The sequence below is a fragment of the Cheilinus undulatus genome, linkage group 2 (genome assembly GCF_018320785.1).
Source record: "Cheilinus undulatus linkage group 2, ASM1832078v1, whole genome shotgun sequence".
Taxonomy (NCBI): domain Eukaryota; kingdom Metazoa; phylum Chordata; class Actinopteri; order Labriformes; family Labridae; genus Cheilinus; species Cheilinus undulatus.
In genome coordinates this window covers 9,681,505-9,702,914 of record NC_054866.1, presented here as the reverse complement: position 1 = coordinate 9,702,914, position 21,410 = coordinate 9,681,505, and the positions used below count along the sequence as shown (strand labels likewise).

General features: G+C 38.9%; 1 protein-coding gene across 1 annotated transcript in view; it reads right to left on the bottom strand.

The window, feature by feature from the left end:
• Positions 1 to 21,410, bottom strand: part of LOC121526267 (rap1 GTPase-activating protein 2-like) — a 35,836-nt gene that overhangs the window by 12,468 nt on the left and 1,958 nt on the right. Inside the window, exons 4-12 of the mRNA XM_041812774.1 lie at positions 19,944 to 20,022; positions 16,322 to 16,375; positions 14,532 to 14,615; positions 14,303 to 14,403; positions 13,886 to 14,015; positions 10,789 to 10,944; positions 8,734 to 8,805; positions 5,025 to 5,111; positions 4,754 to 4,894 (exon numbers count right to left, since the gene is read on the bottom strand). Coding sequence (XP_041668708.1) covers positions 4,754 to 4,894; positions 5,025 to 5,111; positions 8,734 to 8,805; positions 10,789 to 10,944; positions 13,886 to 14,015; positions 14,303 to 14,403; positions 14,532 to 14,615; positions 16,322 to 16,375; positions 19,944 to 20,022 — 904 coding nt within the window. The remainder of the gene's footprint in view (positions 1 to 4,753; positions 4,895 to 5,024; positions 5,112 to 8,733; positions 8,806 to 10,788; positions 10,945 to 13,885; positions 14,016 to 14,302; positions 14,404 to 14,531; positions 14,616 to 16,321; positions 16,376 to 19,943; positions 20,023 to 21,410) is intronic.

The following is a 21,410-nucleotide window of genomic DNA, read 5'->3' as shown; positions in this document are numbered from 1 at the left end:
CTTCGGCCCTTCCACAGATGAAGGTCGCTGCTCTCCAAAAGGACCAGCAATGTAAAAAAAAAAAAAGATGTTACAATGGATTCTTTCTCACAGGCAAATCCAAAGAAGAAACTGGAGCAAACGAGTCACTTTTTTAATTCAATCAGGTGCAGAGGACTGACTTTTCAACACACACTGCATCTTCATCAGAATCAAACCCAAAGGTGACCTGTGTGCTCAAGTTTCTACTCTGGATTTACCTGTGAGAAAGAATTCATGGAAACATCATTTAAAACAGTTTGGGACAGCACTGTGCTCATCGGTGACACTTCTCCCTGAATGACCAATCGACATCAAGAAGGGGCGGGACTTCTGATATCAACCTGATCAATGACAGTAGAGATGGAGAAAATGATCTGTCTCATCTTTTAGAGCAGTGGTTCACAAACGGGGTCTTTTACCCATATTTGTAAAAATGTAAAGATAACATGAGCTCGAGTTAAAATAAAACCACACATTTAAAGTGAGATGTGGGCTTAGATTAAAGTAATGTGTAAATAAATCCTTGTAATTTAAATTTTTACATAATTATGTTTCATGCTTTAACCACAGCCTGGGACAGCGCAGGCCCCTGTCTCTGGCAGTGTTATTTACGGGTTAAGGGACTGAAAAAATTGGGAATGACTGTGTTAGAGGGAACAATTTCCAAGTTTTGAACCGCTGCTAGTGCCAGGGCAGGATTTCTTGACAATGCTTTTGTATTTTCTCTGGGACATTTCTGTGAATAAAGGAAAATAATTAGTGGAGTTATGAAGAACAGACTTTTAGGGTGATATCGTTGGGGCAACAGTCAACTTTTGTCTCATAGCAGCTATAAGTGATGGTGAGAATCTATCTGAAATAAAGGTTGTGGGTGCTGCCAGTGGAACAACTAGCAGCTATTGACACAGGCCCCAACACACCAGCAAGAGTTAGAAATCATTTTCAACAACACTTGAAAACACAAACACCAGCTGAAGCTTCATGTGGATCATTGAACATATTTTATCTTCATAAATGCAAATATTGTCCATTATTTTAAACTCATTCATCACATCAAAACTATGGAATTCACAAAATTGAACAAAAATTGAAAATATAACACAAACAACACCATAAAAAAGAATGTTTATTGATTGATATTGAGTATGTAGTGATCTATTGTTGTTTTCACAATAATGCATGCAGGAAATAGACGGTGACTGCCAGGACAACAATGACAACAGCGCCCCCTTGGACTGACTGCAGAGAGAGCAAAGCAGCTGTCCACAATGCCTGTGAAGAGCAAGAGAGCCATATTGTCACTTTAGGTCCACATTCATCTCAGACAGAAACAAACAGATGGAAACACGGTCCTGTTGGCATAAATTAGCCTTCAGATGAAGACAAAAGACTGTGAGGAAACACAGAGGAGAGAATTAACTGGCAAATAAAAGGGAAGAAATACGATCCGCAAGGTTTAAAGGCTTTTTCTCACAGAGGCATCAGTGTTAGCACTCATTTTCAAACACACAAGACTTATATATATCGGTGTAGACTTGATATACAAACCTAAATTCCAAAAAAGCTGGGACATTGTGTAAAATGTGCATCACACACCATGATTTGCAAATCTTTTTCAAGCTTTATTCAGTTCAACACAGCACAAAGACAAGATATTTCATGCTTTAACTGATAAACTTTATTATTTTTTGTAAAAGAATGCGTTCTGAATTTAATGCCTGCATTATGATCAAAAAAGTTGGGACAGGAGGATGTTTGCCACTTTGTTATAGTACCTTTTCTTCTAATAACACTGTAAGTGTCTTGGTACTGAAGACACTGACTGTCAAAATACTGAAAGTGGAATTCTTTTCCGTTCTTGCTTGATGTACATCCTGAGTTGCTACACAGTGCAGGGTTTCTGTTGTTGTATTTTGCGCTTCAAACGTGGCAGTTTCAGCTGACAGGTCTGGACTGCATGCAGGTCTGTCTACTACCTGCATTCTTTCACTGTGAAGCCATGCCGTTGTAACTAGTGCAGATAGCGTGTTGGCACTGCCTTACTGAAATAAGCAGGGTCCTCCCTCAGAAAGACACAGTCTGGATGGAAGCATATGCTGCTCAAACCTGTACAGTGTTAGAGGTGCCTTCACAGACATGCAAGTTACCCTTGGGCAATAATACTGTGAAAAAAAAAATCTTCAAGATAGTCACAAATTTACAAGAATTCCTTGCGCTTCTTTGTATTGTCTTTATTTGTCAATTTTACAAAGCAGTTCTTTTCGACAGTGACACAAAAGTATCAGTAGTATATGTGCTAGCATCCAGGCTCACAGTTACCCCATTTAGGAGCCGAAAGTGTGTCAAACTACTACTGGGTTCTGATGTTAAGAGTTTTTCCCTACAATTGCCACTATTATTTGACATTTTTCATCAATTTTACACAATATCCACGTATTTTTGCCAGTTTTTACTAATTTTTGTCTCTTTAGAATCCTTTACACCATTTTTTCTTCCTGTTTTTTCCCCTTTTAATCCAATTGTTGCCACATTCTGCCTATTGTTGCCTCTGTTGACCCATTAAGAACCCTGTTTCCCCACTTCTTACCCATGTTTTTGTTTATCCACATTTCATTATTTACTATATCCTATTTTGCCAGTTTAACCCATTTTTACCACTTTCTGCCTTTTTTCTGCATAAGTAAACCCATTTTTTTGCCAGTTTAAACCAGTTTCTGCCACCTTTTAATCCAATTTTACCACATTTTAAGTAACTTTAAAGTCAATATGGCCACAGTTAACCTGTTTTTCAAACGTTTTAAGCATGTTTTTGTAACATTAATCTAATTTTGCCACTTTTTGCCAATTTTATCTAATTTACCCTCTTTGAACCAATTTCTGTTACTTTTACAATCCAATTGTATCTGCCTATTGTTGTCTCTGTTGACCCATTAAGGCCACTAAAAACCCTGTTTCCCCACTTTTTACCCACATTTTGTTTATGTTATCCACATTCCACTTTTTGTTATGCCCTCTCCTGCCTAAGTAAACCCATTTTTGCCAGTTTGAACTAAATTTTCCCACTATTTAATCCCATTTCACCACCTTTTCCAACTATGTTTGCCATTTCTGCCACCTTTTAATCCAATTTACCACATTTTAAGCAACTTTAAAGCCAATATGGCCACCATTAACCTGTTTTTACCACTTTTTGAACCCGTTTTTTGTAACGTAAACCCAATTTGCCTCTTCTGTCAACTTTTATATAATTCATCCCCTATGAACCCACTTCTCTTTCTTTTAGAATCCAATTTCACCACCTTTATCACCAATGTTTTGCCATTTTTAACCCATTTCGATTCCTTTTTTTTTTTTTAAGAAAACAGATTTACATTTTTAAGGAGGCTATATACTACGACACACATTAATAAACTAGAAAAGCACTCGGACAGCGCAGACCTCCGCCATTAGCCCTATCTCCCAATAGTACAGAATCGTTAAAAAAATTCATGGATCCAGACAGTGATCTGGATCACTCCCAAAATCTAATCAGTCCTTTCTTATGCCTTTTCTGAAATTTTCTTAAAATTTCTTCAAAATCTGTCCAGAGCTTTTTGAATTATGTTGCTAAAAAAAACTAACAAACAAACCCTGCCGATCATATAACCTCCTTGGCGGAGGTAAAAAAGATATTTGTTTCTTTGAGAGAGAAGAAGAGTGGTTATTGTTCATGTTAAAAAAGAAGATATATATCTATATATATCTATATCTATATCTATATCTATATATATATATATATAGTTATCAGATCTTAATTTTACAGTGGACCATAATTTTCCAGCCTCCATGGCCCCTAGTTTGGCTGGGCCCCAGAAAGTTCTCCCTCTTTCTTCCTGTATAGATAACCTTGTCTGCACTTGACTATTCTTGAATGAGCAGACTGTGTTCATCCATCTTTAGATACAGCGTGGGTCCCCAGTCTTTGGCACTTTTACTCTGGGGGGATCACCCTCAAAACTTTCGTGAACCCCTGCTTTACATGGAGAGATTTCTCCAATGCTCTAAATCTTTTGATGATATAATCGGCTGTAGATGGCAAAATCTCTAAAACCCTTGCACTTGCATATTGGGGAATCTTGTTCGTAAACTGTTGGACTATTTTTCCACACAATCTTTTACAAAGTGGAGAACCTCACTCCATTATTGATTGTGACCAGCTGACTCTTTAATGAGTGTTCCTTTTGATTCAAGTCATGGTACAATCACCTGTTTCCAGTCAACCTATGTACCTGTGGAATGTTCCAGGTGTTTTTTGGGCATTCCAGTCTCGTGTTGCCCCTGTCCCAACATTTTTGAAAATGTTCTTAGCATCAAATACAGAATGTTTGTAATTAAACTTTAAAGCTTATCAGTGTGGGTATTAAATATCTTGTCTTTTTACTGTATTCAACTGAAAAATGGATTTGAAAATCCCTGCGTTCTGTTTAGAATCATACTTAAAACCAAACTTTTTTCAGAACTGTGGTGTGTAGATACTCTTTCTAGTTCTTACATGGCTAAAAACTGAAGTCTACATACTTTGCCAGTATACACGACCCCACTGGAAGGCACAGTCAATCATTTGCAGACCTTTGACTTGAATTGACCTATACTGCGAAAAACCTCGCTTCTCTTGTGTCGTAATGATTGTGAATAAATACATTTCATAGAGGAAAGTTGACACGTTTATAACTTGGTCCCTTTTCCTATTCACCTTGAAGGACTCCAGCAGACCCCCGTGACCCCCATTCTCCAGCTTTTCCTCCTCTCCTGGCTGGCCCAGGCCCAGGGCAGTCTGGCTCTGTCTGTGAAGTTCGTCGTGGAGGTTGTCCAGCAGTGCAGCTCGCGTTCGCCCCTGAAAAACATTTTACAAGCACACAGCTCATTCAAGCATCTGGATAAATATTGTAATCATGATTATTGGAGCAGAAATGTAAATTGAAGTATTTTGTTGTGTTCTGAGTGTGGTTGCACAAAAATGTCACCTCTAGTTTGGCAAATTTATCAGATTTGTAGCAGGCATTTTCAGCATTTATCAGCTTGGTCAGTAGGAAGTCTCGAAACTCAGGACCCTGGAGAACAAATAAGGTGCATTGGATGTTGAGTTAGAAAACATCCCTGTAAAAAATAAACCTTTAACTACCAGCTTTTTCAGTTTCCTTTAACATCATTTTCAAAGCGATAGTGTACTGACTGCCGCCTGAACATAAGTGAGATTTTGAATAACCAGCCAAGATGCCCCTGGTACTTCTGCTGTGAATTTATTCTTTACCTACATGAAGTGATGCAACCTTGGCAACCCTCAACTTCAAAATCTATGCATGTTCAGTTCAGATACAGATGTATGTATGTGGTGAATGTTTTGGGCCTCTTCGAACATGCATGAATAATTTTTTTAGTCCAGGTAAACTCAGTAGTGAGCGTTAACTTCCAGGTATTTCCTTTACTGCAATCCCGGACCAGCCCCCAATTTATGGAACATGCATTTGTGGGATGAGCAGCAGAGCTGAGTATGTGGGCTGCAAGCATGAAAAATTACCAAATCTTCTCAGTCAGTGCCAAACAGCTTATTTTGTCGTTGTAACTGACTCTCATTTGGAGTTTCTGGAACCCCCAGGTGCTCAGGATCAGGTATCTGACTGGCGCCTGATTGTTAAATGAATTCATTGTTAAATTGCCGGTATGTCTTGTTTATTCAGACTTCAATTATCAAAACCACCAGTCAACACCAAATAAGAGTCATTAAGCTGTTTAACATTAGCAGAGAAAATCTGGCAAATTTTTCATGGGCACAACCCACATACTCAGCTCTGCTGCTCATCCCACAAACACATGTTCCTCTAAAATGTGGCACCATTTTAAAGGAGAATAAACAGGCTTTCCAACAGTATAAGATTAATTTACCAAGACTCATTATTACAACAACGAAATATTCTTTTAAACATAAATTTAGCAACCTAGAATTTTATGCTAGGTTTTTTTGTCAACTAGGTTTACTTCCTTACATAGTTTACCAACAGTATGAACAAAACTTGTTACTCTTTTATTATCTGTCTTCAAGCCTTGATTCCTTTATTTCATTTTTTCTTTTAACTGCCGTATTCCTGGGGGTCTACTGTAGCTACGAATGTAACAATAATAGCAAAAGTGCTATTCTTCCAAGGGCTTACTAAAGGGATTTTGTGTCAACAGTGGTTGTTTATAATAAATATAATAAATACTGCTTCATTTGTGTTAAACCAAACATCTTGCTTAAATTATTATAACCTGAGAGTTATAAGTTATATTTTCTGTAACGCTCAGTACCTGTTTCTCTGGTTGTGGTAATAATAATGTAACAAAGCTGTTCACTGAATAAATGCATCAGGGATTTAATTCTTTCAATATTCATTATCATAATTTGTTATTATAACATTTGAGATTTACCAAACAGAAGAGTTGATAACTTGAGTCATGGATAGTAATATCAATATCATTTCCACATTTGAAGAGGGATTTTATTGGTGAAATAAAAATTTCAGCAACTCCACAAACTAAATAGAGAAATGTAAAAGCTCTGACTAGGCTTTAGATCTTATCTGAGGTGGCGTCCAAAGTCCTTTAACAAAAAGTGATTGTCAATTACTATACTGATAAAAAGCTAACAAAGTTAGCTAAATATGCTTGTCTAGGTTATCTGAGGTGATCATTTTGTCCTCTCTAGTAGAGGGCAGAGAAATAATCAGAGGTGTCAACAGTATTCACATTCATTCCTCAGGTAGAAGTATAGATACTAGGGTTTAAAAAGACTTCTGTAGAAGCTGAAGTATCAACTCAGGCTTTTTACTCAAGTAAAAGTGTAGAAGTACCGGTATCAAAACTACTCAAAGTAAAAATAATGTAAGGGGGAAAAAAAATGCCATTAAGGACAGAAATTTAGGCCGCGCCACAGGGGTCTATAGAGCACTACCCCACCTCCCCAAAAAAACATTTTTCCAAAGGCCATAACGACTATAACGTTATATTAAAATGTTAATGTTGACAGATTTGGGATGCACCTGTTTCAGCCGCAGTTATGCCCATTGAAAATGAACACATTTTAGTACAATGCAAATACATTCAAGAACCATATATGTGTACTACTGAGCATTAACACGTGTTTCATGGAGGAGCAGAAGATTTGATGACTAGTTGCCTAGAAGTATTGGTCTTCCTGGCTACCAACCTCCTTGCTGGTGCTGGTGATGGATCGCGTACAAACCAATAGGATGTCAGAATGGTATTATGTTTATACTTCTCATCTAACCACAATCAAATTCACTCTATCTGGATAGCGCCATTTATCTGGATAGTTTTTTGGATTTTTTTGTGTTTTTTTGAACGATGACAAGCTGGAATAAAACCAACCTGAAATGAAATAGCAGTAACCAGGCTATTTTTTAAATGTAAGGAGTACAAAGTACAGATAATTGCGTGAAAATGTAAGGAGTAGAAGTGAAAAGTCAGCTGAAAAATAATTACTCCAGTAAAATATGGATACCCAAAATTTCTACTTAAGTAAGGTGACGAAGTATTTGTACTTTGTTACTTGGCACCTCTGGAAATAATAGAATAATCCTGCTTGTAGCAAACGAAGTTTACAAATTGTAATCTCCAAATTGCTCTAATAATCACGTTTAGCATCGCGTTTCAATGCAGAGTACTATTTAGATAGAAAGGACCGGAAGTTGCTCCCACATTTCACTCAAAGAATCATGAGGGCTAGGAATAAGGTGGATACCACTAGTTATTATATTTTTCCAAATTTATTTATGGTTTAAGTAGTATTTACTTTTTATTTTAATGTAGTATTTATTCCGTTTAAAAATACTGTTAAATTATTTTTTTTTAATTACGCTTGTCAAATACTATTTATTTATTGATGTATTTAGTTTTTTAGAAAATATGATCATTTTAGTTTTTCTTTCTTTTTTCTTTTTTTCTTTTTATGTTTAAATGTTGTCCAATAGTTCATGGGCAGGAAAATAAATAATTAAAATAACAAGAGTGGGAGTACTGATATTTATTTCTTCCTCTATATTGGATAATTTCTGTGTTTTACCATGTAAAGAAGAACAAACTGTGAACAGTGCATGATTGTAAAACTTTCACTCTCTAATAAAGAAACGAACAAAACATACTGCTGTATACTTAAACTCACTTCAGCAGTTTTAACCAAACAAAGAAACTCATTTTGATGTGATTTTCTCATTATTGACATTTCAATTCTAGAGCCTTAGCTAACTGGTGTTAATGTCAACTAACGACTTCCCATCATATTAATGTAGTCAGGCAGGCTGGGATGTAAAAAAACATCTCATTTATCTCTTTTTGCAGAAAAAAGCACTTTGTTGATGAACAGTGGGAGGACAGTTAACATTAGAAGACATCATCATCACACATTGGTCATATTTTACCTGTTTTAACAAGGTTTAAAAGACTTTGATTTATCCACATACACCCTACCATATCTTTGTCTTTATTCTTTCACTGAGTCCAAGATTATAAAAAAAATCAAATCAATCAAAAACAGTTAAAGTTGGCCAAATCAGGGAGTATTTTCAACTGTTTCAAATAGGAAAGAGCCATACCACAGGGGAGTTAACCTAACCTATTAACAATAACCAAGGAGGATAGGCTTGATGAAGGTTTCCTTGACTCAGTTGCGTTTCTCACCTTTCTGAAGACAGCAGGGTTAGGCAGAGGAGGTCCAAAAGGAGGCACATCCTCTCTCGCTGCAACAGACACCTGTTGACATAAACCACAGTGTAGCCACACATCACTTCAGTAGATCAGGATGCACAATTAGTCACCATAGAAAAACAGCAAACTTTTATAGTTTAAGAGAGAGATGACAAATGAGTTCAAAATCAAATCCATCTTTAGAATAATCATCAGTGATCTTTGCCTGTTTGTTTGAATTATCCTCTTTAATCCAGTGAACAGCGGCATATAGAATCATTAAATGGATCATCAGTTTTTTTCCAAAAAAACAGATGTTTTCCAAAAAGCAAAAAAGTCACATCTGTTCTTTTATTGGCAACTACACTGTGCGCTATCCTGACCTGACTTTTGGGTCATGCAGCTGGTTTTCTGTGTGTTTGTGGGGACACAACAGTTGACCTCCTAGTTATTATTTTTTGTTATGTCTGATAAATTGGCTGCACAGGATTTCAGGGAGAGGGATAGAGAGAGCAGAGCCATTCATGCAACATTGAAATCACCATGACAGCAGCAGGAAGGCCTGTCTGATGAGCCCTTTTCATCTATTTAAAAAAAAAAAAGGACCAGCAGGAAGTATTTGCAGCAATCCAGCTGGCAGTAATGATATGCAATTTACAGACAATTTGATTTTAGCGGCTGGCTCTTTTATGTGAACCATGGGAGCCAAAATCTATGGTTTGGTTTTATTATAATAAATTATGCCAGTACAACAAATGCATGTGCATCAATCATGGGTCAAAGCATTGCTAGATTTTGGTTGATTTATTATAGCCGACAAAATAAAGTGCTGCTTAGGAGCTGAAAGAACCAGCTCTTACTGAAGTAAGTCAAACAATCCGGGTTTGCTTGTGTTTGTATGTTTGTGTGTTAGATATATACAAACAGGACTTTCAAAGGGAAACTTCCAGATGTTTGTCACAGCTCGCCCTGATTTCACTCGCCGGTGTGAAAACTGTGCTTGACCATCTGACTGCAGTGGGAGCAAACCTCATCTAAGTTTTGGTCATGATAAATGCTTCAGTCGCACGGCGAATGCTGACATCAGACCACGACTGTTAAAGAGTTGGATGCATTCAGTATGAGCAGAGGCAGGGAAAAATTTATGCCCAGAAACAGAACCAGGAGGGTGCAAATCCCCATCACCCCCTTGCAAATCGCACCTTGTTGTACTTTAACAAAGGATATGTGGTGTTCGAAAAAAAATCCTGTGGTTTTCCCCCTCCTAAACTAACTTTATTTACTGTTTTTAATCACCCTTTACATGCTTTGTTTAAAATGTTTCCATTGTGTTTCTTTTTTCCTTTGTCAATGTATTTTAATGACCTGTGTGAAGCACTTTGAATTGCCTTGTTGCTGAAATGTGCTATACAAATAAACTTGCCTTGCCTTCTCTTGTCTATGGCATCATGTTACCCCTGTGACCGCTGACCCACTGATGACTTGTGGCTTGTGCCACAGTACTGGATGTAATGTAGATAACCAGATGAGATTTACAATCTGGAGTCTGATCGAACTGATTGAATACTCTGAGCATTTTTGTTCCTGTATACATCAATCTGCTTTACGTGGATACGTGCTGGAAGTAAGCCCTAATGAAGGCAGACTTTGCACAAATCTAAAGAAGAGCTGAGCAGAATGGCGCTTCTGGCTTGTACAACAGATGGATTGTGATGTGTGTTATGTAATTACAAAGACTGACAAGAAAGCAGTTTGTTTTTGAGTGCACAGAGTATGTGGAATTTGAGGGTAAAGGAGAGCGAGGTCAAGCTCGTATCATCAGACATTTGAGAAAAAGACAGCTTTGAAAGTAGCATGCACACTATGTCCATCTAACCTCTTGATTGAGCTTTCATACTAGAGTCCACATGACTTTAGCTACATAGCTGAAACTATGATGATCGACAGGCAGTTACAACCGTTTCTAATGTTATTCAAACATATTTGATTCACTCATCAAAGACCACCATAAAATAGGGGTCATGCCATTTTACCACACAGTCTTTGCACCTTGTACGTTGTGTTTTCCGTGCAGGGGTTCTCAACTTGGACCAGCACGTAAGCATGAAGGAAATTGGAGGCAATCATGTCTGGAACAAATGGTGTGGGCTCCTCCTGGAAGACTGCTGCCACAATGTCGTTCCCTATGTGCCTTTTTCTCTGGAGCTAATGAAGCAGAAGAGAAGAAATGTTGTTGGTCAGCAGATTATATTTAGGGGTTGTGGTTTTCAAGCTCAGAGAGCCCTTGGAACAAGGACACAATTAATGGCTTTTCTATGACAAGGCATTTTTTAATTACTAATAGAGGTTGCAGTGGTTTCACATCAAATACCTGAAATATACATGACTTAAAAGTTTGCCACAGCTTACACAACAGAAGTTTAGAGATAGAGAGAGTCAGCATCAGGGAAATATCTAGTAACTGTCACATCTGTTTCACAATGAGGGGACAAAAGCACTAGCTCCAATGCTGAAGAGCAGCTGTGTGCTCTTCTTCAGTACAAATGAACTTCAAAATACAAATCAAGTTTTACAAATCCCACTGAAGAACAGAGCTGAATAGGGGAAATGTAGCTTCAAGGGTTGGTGTCGCATGACACCACACATATGTGGCAGCCAAGCTAGAGCTAGGCATCTCTTTTGTCTGGGCCTTATCACCCCTGGTAATACACCTGGAGAGCGTTGGAGGTTTATGGGACCTTGGAACATCCACAGAATGACCAGGGGCTCGCGCCAACCCTACCAGCCTGGACAGTACTCGAGGCTTTGCTTACTCGCCACATCCACCCTTAACTCCACCCTAAAGGTTTGACTTTTTTTTCATTAGATTTTTTTTTCCATGCCCCAGGTAATATGCAAGGATATCCAGAGCTTAACTGGGTTTGTGTCAATCCTCCCTCCTGTTCAGTTCTACCCACATGCAGCCCTCATCCATCTTCAGCCTCAATTTTTGGCCCAAACATGCCTAAATGCTCTGCACAGTACTGTATAGAGATGAAGTTAAGTGACATGAGTTGCTTATTTGGGGTGCTGAAGTGGTGTGTAACTCACTTACAGGCTCCCTTAAGAGCAAGTGACCTTACAGGTGGATGAGCTCCCCATTCCCATTCTCATTCCATCTCTACATGCACATTTAATATGACACAGCGAAAAGACAGTTTGGAATTTCACATCAGGACAATATTCCATAGCAATGTTTGGGAAGGGTTTGACCTTGCAAAAAGGAAAAGTAAACTTGGTTTTTGACCCTTTTGACTGTCGTCAGACAGCAGAGGTTATAACAATACATGATTCGTCACTATTAGTAGAGCCTGAGCTCTTGCCAAGGCCGGTCAAGAGAAGAGTAAAAGTATCTCTTTCACTACGGCTACTCTTCTTTTAATAATAAGATACTGTCCAGCTCTAATAAAATGGATATAATAGCTACATCCATGCTTATCAATCAATTAAGCAATCTTTGTTTGTATAGTGCGGATTCATGACTGAAGTCATCTCAAGACACTTTTGAAAGAGGGCAGGGCTTGACCCTACTCTGACCTTTTATAATAGAGACCGTGTTAATCACCATGAGCTCAGCGCTAGCAGTATTCAGCCACGTTACAGTGGTGAGAAAAACCTTCTCTCAAGCAGAACTAGACTCATGTTGACTCATGCTTATCTCTTTACTGGCTTGCAGTTGTGTCATCTAAACCAGTGCTTCTCAACTGGCCTGGCCTCAGGACCCACCAGATCGTGACCCAAGTTTCAAAAAAATTCTCACCAACGCATGTTTAGTTAATTGAATATGTTGCAGTTTGGTGCATGATTGGGCAAAAAGCCCCTACTATATAAAAAGAAAAGGGACAAAACTGACAAATTGTATACCCTCTTTCCCCATCATGTGTCAACTTTTACCAATTTTCCAGAGAACTTGTGAACTGACTTCATTATCATGGGAAAAGTAGCCATTTAGCCTATTGCAGGAAGAGGCTATTCATTAGTTGAAATATTGATCAAACATTTAGATTAACCTAATTTCACAGTAAAATAGGGTAAAGTGAAAGGTATCGATGCATGTCCAATAAGAATTTCAGGACTTTTTGCCTCTTTCTCCTGAGATGGTGCTAATTGGTCAGTTATTCACTGACTGAGAACAAGCGTTTCAGCTTGTAGCTTTGTCAGATGGAGCCACCTGACGATAGATGTGGTATTTGGCCAATCAATTTACTAGGTAAATGCATGCTCGGTCCACCTATGAATGCTCGATCGGAACTGCTTCTTGTAGCCTGTAATATGATTTTTAATAAGGTATACTATGGGAAAATGGGCTCTATGTACGCATTTCTTCTGCATTTGGCATCAGACAGCTCCCAAACTTCCAGTCAGGAGATTGAACGCAGAAGAGAACACCGCACAATGGCAGCGTCGTTGCGGTTTACTTGCTGTTTGCATGAGTTACCCTAGCTGACTTTCAATGATGAGTTAAACTAAGCTGAAGATGCACACAACAATGATGCCCAGAAGTGCTATAAACCCGTTTTTGAAACATTTTTTAGCACAATTGGATGCCATTATGATAAAGAGTTAACAAAAACAAACAAACAAAAAAACTGACAAATGAACGCAGTGTAGGACAGTTTAGATTCCGTTTTGGCTTAGCATGTATCGTTGGGCAGATGTCGTAAAGCGGCCTAATTTTCCACCAGAAATGCATCACATCCTGCCAGGCATAGAGCCTATTGGGCAAGGCCTTAATTATATCATGTAAAGTTTAATACATCATCATCTGCCATGGTTGGTATTTCATTTCTTACCAGGTGATTCAACCCGGGAGTTACACGTAGGACTGTTGAGTTGGATGGTCTGTTAATCCTTTCATGGCGTAAATTAAAGATATTACAGCATTAGCATCCTCATTGGGGCCTGTGTTGCATTTTGAGGCTGAGAGAAGTGATTATTTTCCCCCATATGATGCCCTGCTTGGAAGGGACCCGACTCTATCTATTAAACACCAAATTATGAAACAGTTAACCAGTTTTACTGACATCTTTAGGCAAATTGACTTTTAGCTGGCATATAACAAATCTGATCTGTCTCCAATGTGAGAATAACAAAGCAAGTGTCATACCTGCTGGACATCTCCCTCGGTAAAGGGGAGCTTGGTTGACACGTGGAACATAATCTCTCTCTGTCTGAAGACGGTGTAGACAGATTCAGACCCAGTCTGCCCGTGGGATACGTCCAGTCCTCCACGAAACCTGTCACAGTATCAAAGCACATGTATATTTCTGTCTGCCGGGGTCCTGCAGCTTTCAGGAATACTATAAGATTGCATACTGTGAGTGAAACGGAAGGACAATCGGCTCCAAGGTCCAAGGAATTAATCCTTGCCATTTATTGCAATTCATTGATGTGTCTTGTTGACATTTTCCTGTTCTCTGGGCAGAACAAATTAACAGATCTTGTCTCCTCTTGTTTTAATTAGGATTGCATTTAATTCTGCTTCATTTTCAGGCATTCAATCACATTTCACTCCGGAACTTACCCTTTAAAATCTTGCAGTTCAATGTTGTCACCAAGGAGGCTCAGAAACTCCTTGAAAGCTGGCGTCTCTTCATTGTTCCCAAACAACTCTTCTTCTGATGTCTAAAGTGAAGAAGCAGACGATTGTTTGAAAACAGAAAAAGGGCTAACCAAACAAGTTTTACCACAGTGTATTCTTTTGGATGATGTATGAGGTCACCTGATAAAGAGACATGACTTCCGCGACTCACCTGCCCAAATTTCTGGTAGACGATTCCGAATTTGAAGGTGTTGTTCACCTCATGTTCATCGTAAGCTACTATCAACTGGGATCCCTGCACATTAAAAGAAAAAAATGAACTGTAGTATCTTTCTCAACTTGTAATGCACCTTTTTTTTCTTGCTGCTTAGATCGGACTACATGTTTAACCTCCTAAGACCCTGATGCACATATGAGGACATTACATTCTGGCCTTCCTACAACATAGTAAAGCATTCTCCTATTGTCTTTTTTTTTTTTTTTTTTAAGAAAATTGTCTGGACTTTCCATTAAAGTGAGGGTCATTCCTTGGAATACTGAGAGAATTTGCTATGAGATTTTCAGGAATTTAAAAGGGAATTTTCAGATATGTTTGTGTAGTTTTAAATGTTTCATTGGAAGTGCTTTTGCAGTGATTTTTTTTTGTATTTGCATGGAAATTGTGTCATTTTTTGTCTGGGGGATTTTTTTTTTACATTTTCAGTCATTTTTGTATAAATTTGGAAAATTAATTTGTAATTTTTGGGCTATTTTATTTAAATTCTTTGGGGAAAATTTGCTTCCAAATTTTTAGGTATGCATACAGAAAATTTATTTTTAATTTGGGGAATTTGTTTGGGATATTTCTAGAATTTAATGGGATTTTCAATTTGTTGGTATCTTTGGGGAAATTCTCAATCTTTTTTCATGGAATCAAAGGGAATTTATCTGTACATTTTGGGGATTTTAGGTAGCTTCTTTGAAATTTTAGAGAATTTGTGTTGACATTAGACTTCCTTTTTGGTCAAAATTAATTCCTGTTCAAAGACAAGTTTAAGCTTTGGAACTTATCTGGTTAAAATGATCCCAAATAGGTAGGGGAGAGACTTGCTGTTGATATACACCTGTTTCCAAGCTTCTGTTTTCTGTTTGCCTCTGAACTCATCAGTAACATAAGGATTCATGGGACTACTGTTTTGCACGAAACAGTGGCCATAAAACTGGGCTTTGTAAGGTTGATGTGAAGTTTGTAATAAACAACAAGTATTGTGAAAACCCTATCCATGTGTGACGGTGCACTAACTGTCTCCAACACTGAGAAACACCAACACAGTTACTTATGATTCATTCAAATGTCTGCAGAGATAAACCAGTAGAGTGTAGTACAGTAAGTACAGTGTATTGTTTACAGTCTGCTGTATAGGCGCTGTCTTGCCCCGCCCCTCTTCTTTACACACCATTGCATCAGTTGTGATGACAGATTTTATATCTCTGTGTTGTCTGTCTGCTGGTGAATTCATGGCACAAATTTGTGCCTCTGTGATCTGACACAGGGACCACCTTACAGACCAAAAGACTGTGCAGTCTGACCTCTGCATTCATTACTTTTTTCTTTTCTCCTACATGTGTTTTGGACAGATTTATTAGGCCCATGTTACATAAGTTGACATGTGAAGAACTGTAAAGCCCTCAGGGAGGGCAGTGATCTGGCCGACTGAGACACAGATGGTTTTATTTTCCTTTCCCGAGGCACAGGCTGGAAGCAAGCTCCATAACACTCCCACACAGCGATCACAGAGGGACAACCAGCTCTAACTATATTAGAGCTTTTAGGATATTGTTTCAGTCTTTCAGGCTCTTTGAATGTACTTAGTGAAATGGGCTGATGTTAGGAGTCTGGGGCTCGTGAATACAGACCCTTTTCAACTCTAAGTGGCGGCAGATGCAGACAAAAAGAGACGAGGGAAAATTTGTGTCAGGTTTGATAAATACATATTATATAGAGAGCGTTTTTATACTTACCCTCGGGTACAGCACTGGGTTGAACTTTAGCCCTGTAGCATCGTCACATAGAAGCTGACAGAAATAGAAATCACATTATTGGTCAAACATAAAATTACCATTATTAAATCCAAGGCTGCCTGTAAGAGGGGAAGGATAAAGTCATGGAGGGCAAATGAAGGTTAGCAAAGACACTCTAAATCCAAGCAATGATGGCCTCATCAGCTGACGGCCAGCTGATTTGCTCTACACATGCTATTGACCAGTTGCTCTCATGCGGCCTTATTTAAGCTGCTTTGGCCTGGCCATGCTCTGCCACTCTCTCTGCAAGCTGCTAATGCAACCTTCCTCCCCCCCAGTTCCACCTTTATTCTTTATCAATGTCGTATACCTCGCCTTGTGGATATTGAAGTGGCCCCAGCATCCTTATATGTTTCTGTATGTGGGCCTCAGTGGAAAAAGCTTGGACACCCCTGTGGTAATGCAGCCCTCCTTCACCCCAGCTCCTCCTTAATTTTTAGCCAATGTCGTATACCTTACCTTGTGGATATTAAAGTGGCCCCAGCATCCTTGCATACTTCTGTATGGGGCCCTCGGTGGAAAAAGTTTGGACACCCCTGTGCTAATGCAGCCCTCCTCCACCCTAGCTCCTCCTTTATTCTTTGCCCATGTTTTATGTGGATTTCAGCCATGGAGTTTCATAGGTAAAAGCTAGAATTTGTATTCACAGCCACAATACAGAGACTGGTGTGAAAACTTGTGTTTTTGCTCCTGCTTGGCACAGTGCTTTGACGCACAAGCTTGTGGAAATAACCCATACGAAGATCTCTCTAAGAATGAACCAACCCAGTGTTCAGATCTCTTTAATCAATGAGTGAAAGAGCCACAGATTCTTCTCTACTTTATTTCCCAGTATGCAGCCATTTTGTCTTGTACTGTGAGCTGTGTACTGTGGGTGTCCAGCTCTATAGTGCCAGCGTCTGCATCCAGTTCTGCAGTTCCAGTCAGTCCTGAGTGAAATGCTGGCCCACAGGAAGTGATGATTCTTTTGACCAATCAACACTGAAGAGAGACTAGCTACATCCTTTAAGGTCAGAAGGGTACCCCAAAAGATTAATGTCATGTAAGTAGAATGACACAGATAGATTATTTTGGTACTTTTACCAACTTTTGACATTGTAAGTGCAAAAATGTAGATACTTTAGAACAATGGTTTTCAAACTATTTTTGCCCAAGGCACACCAAACGCAAGCTGACGTCTCAAGGCACACCATATTAATGTCTTTGCGAAATAGCCTCTTTAGCATTGTGTAGCAAGTAGCAACATGTCCCAGTCCCAACTGCATGCAATGTGAGCAAGTGCCAGCTACATCAGTTTGATTGCAGAGTTTCCTTTTGTAGCATCCTGACACTCTGCAAGTGATGAACTGCAGCTCCCCAGGTTTATCCCCAGTCAACCTGTTCCTATTTTCTCTCTGTGGTTCCTATTAAGATGGACAAGTGACAAGGGAAGAGGTTACACAAAGGATGACAAGACACCAGGAGTGTCCCATCAGAGGATATTCTTAATTTTCTTTCACTTTTCTCACTCCCGAAACTTGTTAGCTTGTTTTACAAAGAGGAGTGTGTTGCATGGATATTCTCCATACCCTTTTATGAATTTTTATGGTCTGACTTGTGCTAACATGGAGACACAACTATGTGGCTCACAGCTGTTAGAGGCACCATACCTCAGATTTTCTAAGTAAAAGCATTAGATTTCATATTTTTACATGTAAATTTACATTTGCATACATAAGAGATAACAGATGGACAGAGAGCATGCAATGCTATACGATGCAATGCAACGTGTAACGCTTGCATGCAGTAAGGACATTGGTTATAGTCTCTTTAGTTGTTGTATAACTGTAGTACTTATGTAAGGTCAGACGAATTTTCAAGGCACACCTTGACTTGTCTCAAGGCACACCAGTGTGCCACGGCAGACCATTTGAGAACCACTGCTCTAGAATACTGAACTGAACTGCACTGCTTGGTTGCAATGGAGCTTAAAATCTTGAGCACTTAAACGAGTGGCCTGCCTGATATGAGTTGACCTTTTTTAGGTTTTTGTTCATTGTTAAGTTAGTTTGTTATATTTGCTCTGCAGTCTTGATTTTAAGGGTTTATGTTGATATCTTGTGTTGTGTTACGTTCTGTTTTCATCTGCTGCTGTGAACTGTGAAACTACACCAAAGATACTCTTCTTTCCTAAAAGCAGGGGTGTCCAAACTTTTTCCACATACAGAAAATTTTAAAGATGGTTGGGCCACTTTCATGTACCTCATCTTCAACATGTCAAAGTTAGTCAATCCAATTCAATTTAGCTAAAGCTATGCTAGGTGACTTGATATGCTTAAATGGCTTGTTAATGGCTGACAAGGCAATTAGCCATTCATTTAAGGGTTATAAGGAGGCCAGTCCCATTTCAGGGGAGCCCTTGTTAGCCCTGGCTACCACTGGCTCCACTCTGGTCAGAATGGGAATCACGCTCCATGAGAATTACAGAGAATTTACAGCGTTGTCTCAGTTTAAGAACGCAAAAAAGCACAACAATGAACTGTCCTGTCAAAATGTTTGTTTCCAGAATTAGCATGGTAGCTCTACCTGGTGCTGAAACTAAAATATAAACGAATCTAAATAAATTCATGCAGTCTTATAAAAAAACTAAACTAAAAACTATATTTTTTCAGTGTTTTCTTATTGATAGATGAGATTATTTTGTTGTTACCTTCCCGGGCGAGCCCCCAAGGTAACACAACCATATTCTCGTCAGTGTCATGTCTGCTCCGTCTGTCACTCTCTGCTCTCTTTCTATCTGGTCACTCTCTCTGTCTTCCTCTGCTTCTTGCTTTCTCTGGTTTCTGTCTGTCACTTTCTGCACACTCACGTCTCGGTTTCATCACTTCTGGTTTTATTTTGCTAATCACGCACCCTTTTGTCTGCACGTCAGTTATGCTTCCTCTACCACGTATCATCACAGCTGTTTACCATTAGCACTCATTAGCCACAGTATGTTAGCACCCGGTTTTCACTTGTTCTCTGTTAGTTTGTTGCACTCTTTAGTCCTCGTCCCAGCGTTTATTTCTCTCACAGTCATAGCTTTCCCGTCGCGACCTTGTTTGTGTTTTTGGACCTCTGCCTTAGCCTGCTGATTTGGTACCTCTGCTTTAATCTGACTGCCTTCCTGTGTACCGACTTCTGGACTGCTAATAAACACTGATATTTTGCCTGAACCTTGCCGTGTCCTGCAATTGTGTCTGACATTCTGAGTCTCGCTCCTTGATAGTCAGTCAATAAGAAAACACAGATCAAATTTACACACCAGTGTAAATATGAGCTTCATATTATAATGTGGGCCGTTTTTCATTTATATTTTGGAATTAACTGCAGGCTAATTAAAAATAGGCCAAGGGCCACATTTAGCCCCCTGGTCATAGTTTGGACACCCCTGTCTAAAATGCTTCTCTTCAGTTAAGTCCCTCAGACCAAAAACCTGACATTTCACTGCTGTTATTTTTTGAGATTGTATCTTTAATCAGAGAGTCTTGACACTGGTAAAACATCTTTTTTAAACTCTGTGTTCTTTGCATCTTCATCTTACCTTTGCAATCTGGGGAACACTGGGCAGCTGGCTGATGCCTGCTAAAGAGATCCTGTCATGGACGGTTTTGTTCCTTGACCTGCAAATGAACAAGAAAAGGGTCACTGCAACTGAGATCTTCTGTCAAATGAGATTTCACACTTTCTTTACAATAAGTAGAGAAGGGAAATATCAACAGGATAGAGATAAACAGGACAGTGACAACTATTGTGTGACATTTGCAATTTTCCTGGATTTATCTCTATTAACAGTCAAATGTTGTGTTTAGCCAGCATCTGGCACCCACCATTACTGATCAAAACCAGCATTATTTCATTGTTTTCCTGCCTTTTAATTTGAATGTCACCAACTGTGATAATGGCATGAAAGCTATCCATGACAGCAGCACCAATCTGTTCAGAGTTAACCATGACAAAGCGAGGAGACCTAAACCAATCATTAATAATCAAAAGGGAAACACTGACAGCAGAAATGATTCATTACAAGTCACATCAATCAATTTATGTGACACTTAGAGTAGATACTCGAGCCAAGAATGAATACGCCCTTATATTCATCACTACGATAAATTACCACCAACACACAACACATGTGAGAAAGAGAGGGAGTGAGCCAGAGAGAGACAGAGAGGTCTCCTGGTGAGTCCTGCTAGTAAATGCACTGAGATGTTTCTTATTACTTTTCAGTATTTTTCTTCAGCTATGCTTCCAGAATCTCAGTTGAACAAGGCCTTTCTGTGACAAGCTCCCATGTTCTTCATGCACATGTGTGGTTTCCCTCCAAATGCTGCAGCTTCCTCCCACAGTCTAAAGATGCTCTACACCGCTTTCCACATTATAAAGCAAATGACATTTTTCTCTTATTTTCCAAGACATTAATGCAAATGACAGAGTATTTTTCAAGTCATCAGCCGTTAGAGCATAATTCAAATGTTTTTGAACAATCGTCATAATGATAACTGTTATTAAAAAAAAAACAAAACAAAAAAAAATCAAAATGCACTTTTCCGCATTATTAAGCATGATAGAGTTTTAAAACTTTTTTTGGTTGTAAAGACCTGAAAATAGACATTTGTTGAATTTGCAGCATTAGGAGGTCATATTTACTGAAATCAAAGCTATTTCAATCAAAAACATCTTAACAGGCCAAGTTCCATGTTAACATAGGAGCCCTTCTTTGATATCACCTTCACTATTCTTGCATCCATTGAACTTGTGAGTTTTTGGAGAGTTTCTGCTCTGATTTCTTTGCAGGATGTCAGAATATCCTCCCAGAGCTGCAGTTTGATGTGAACTGCCTCCCACCCTCATAGATCTTTAGCTTGAGGATGCTCCAAAGGTTCTCAATAGGGTTGAGGTCAGGGGAGGATGGGGTCACACCATGGGTTTCTCTCCTTTTATGCCCATAGCAGCCAATGACACAGAGGGATTCTTTGCAGCATGAGATGGAGCATTGTCATGCATGAAG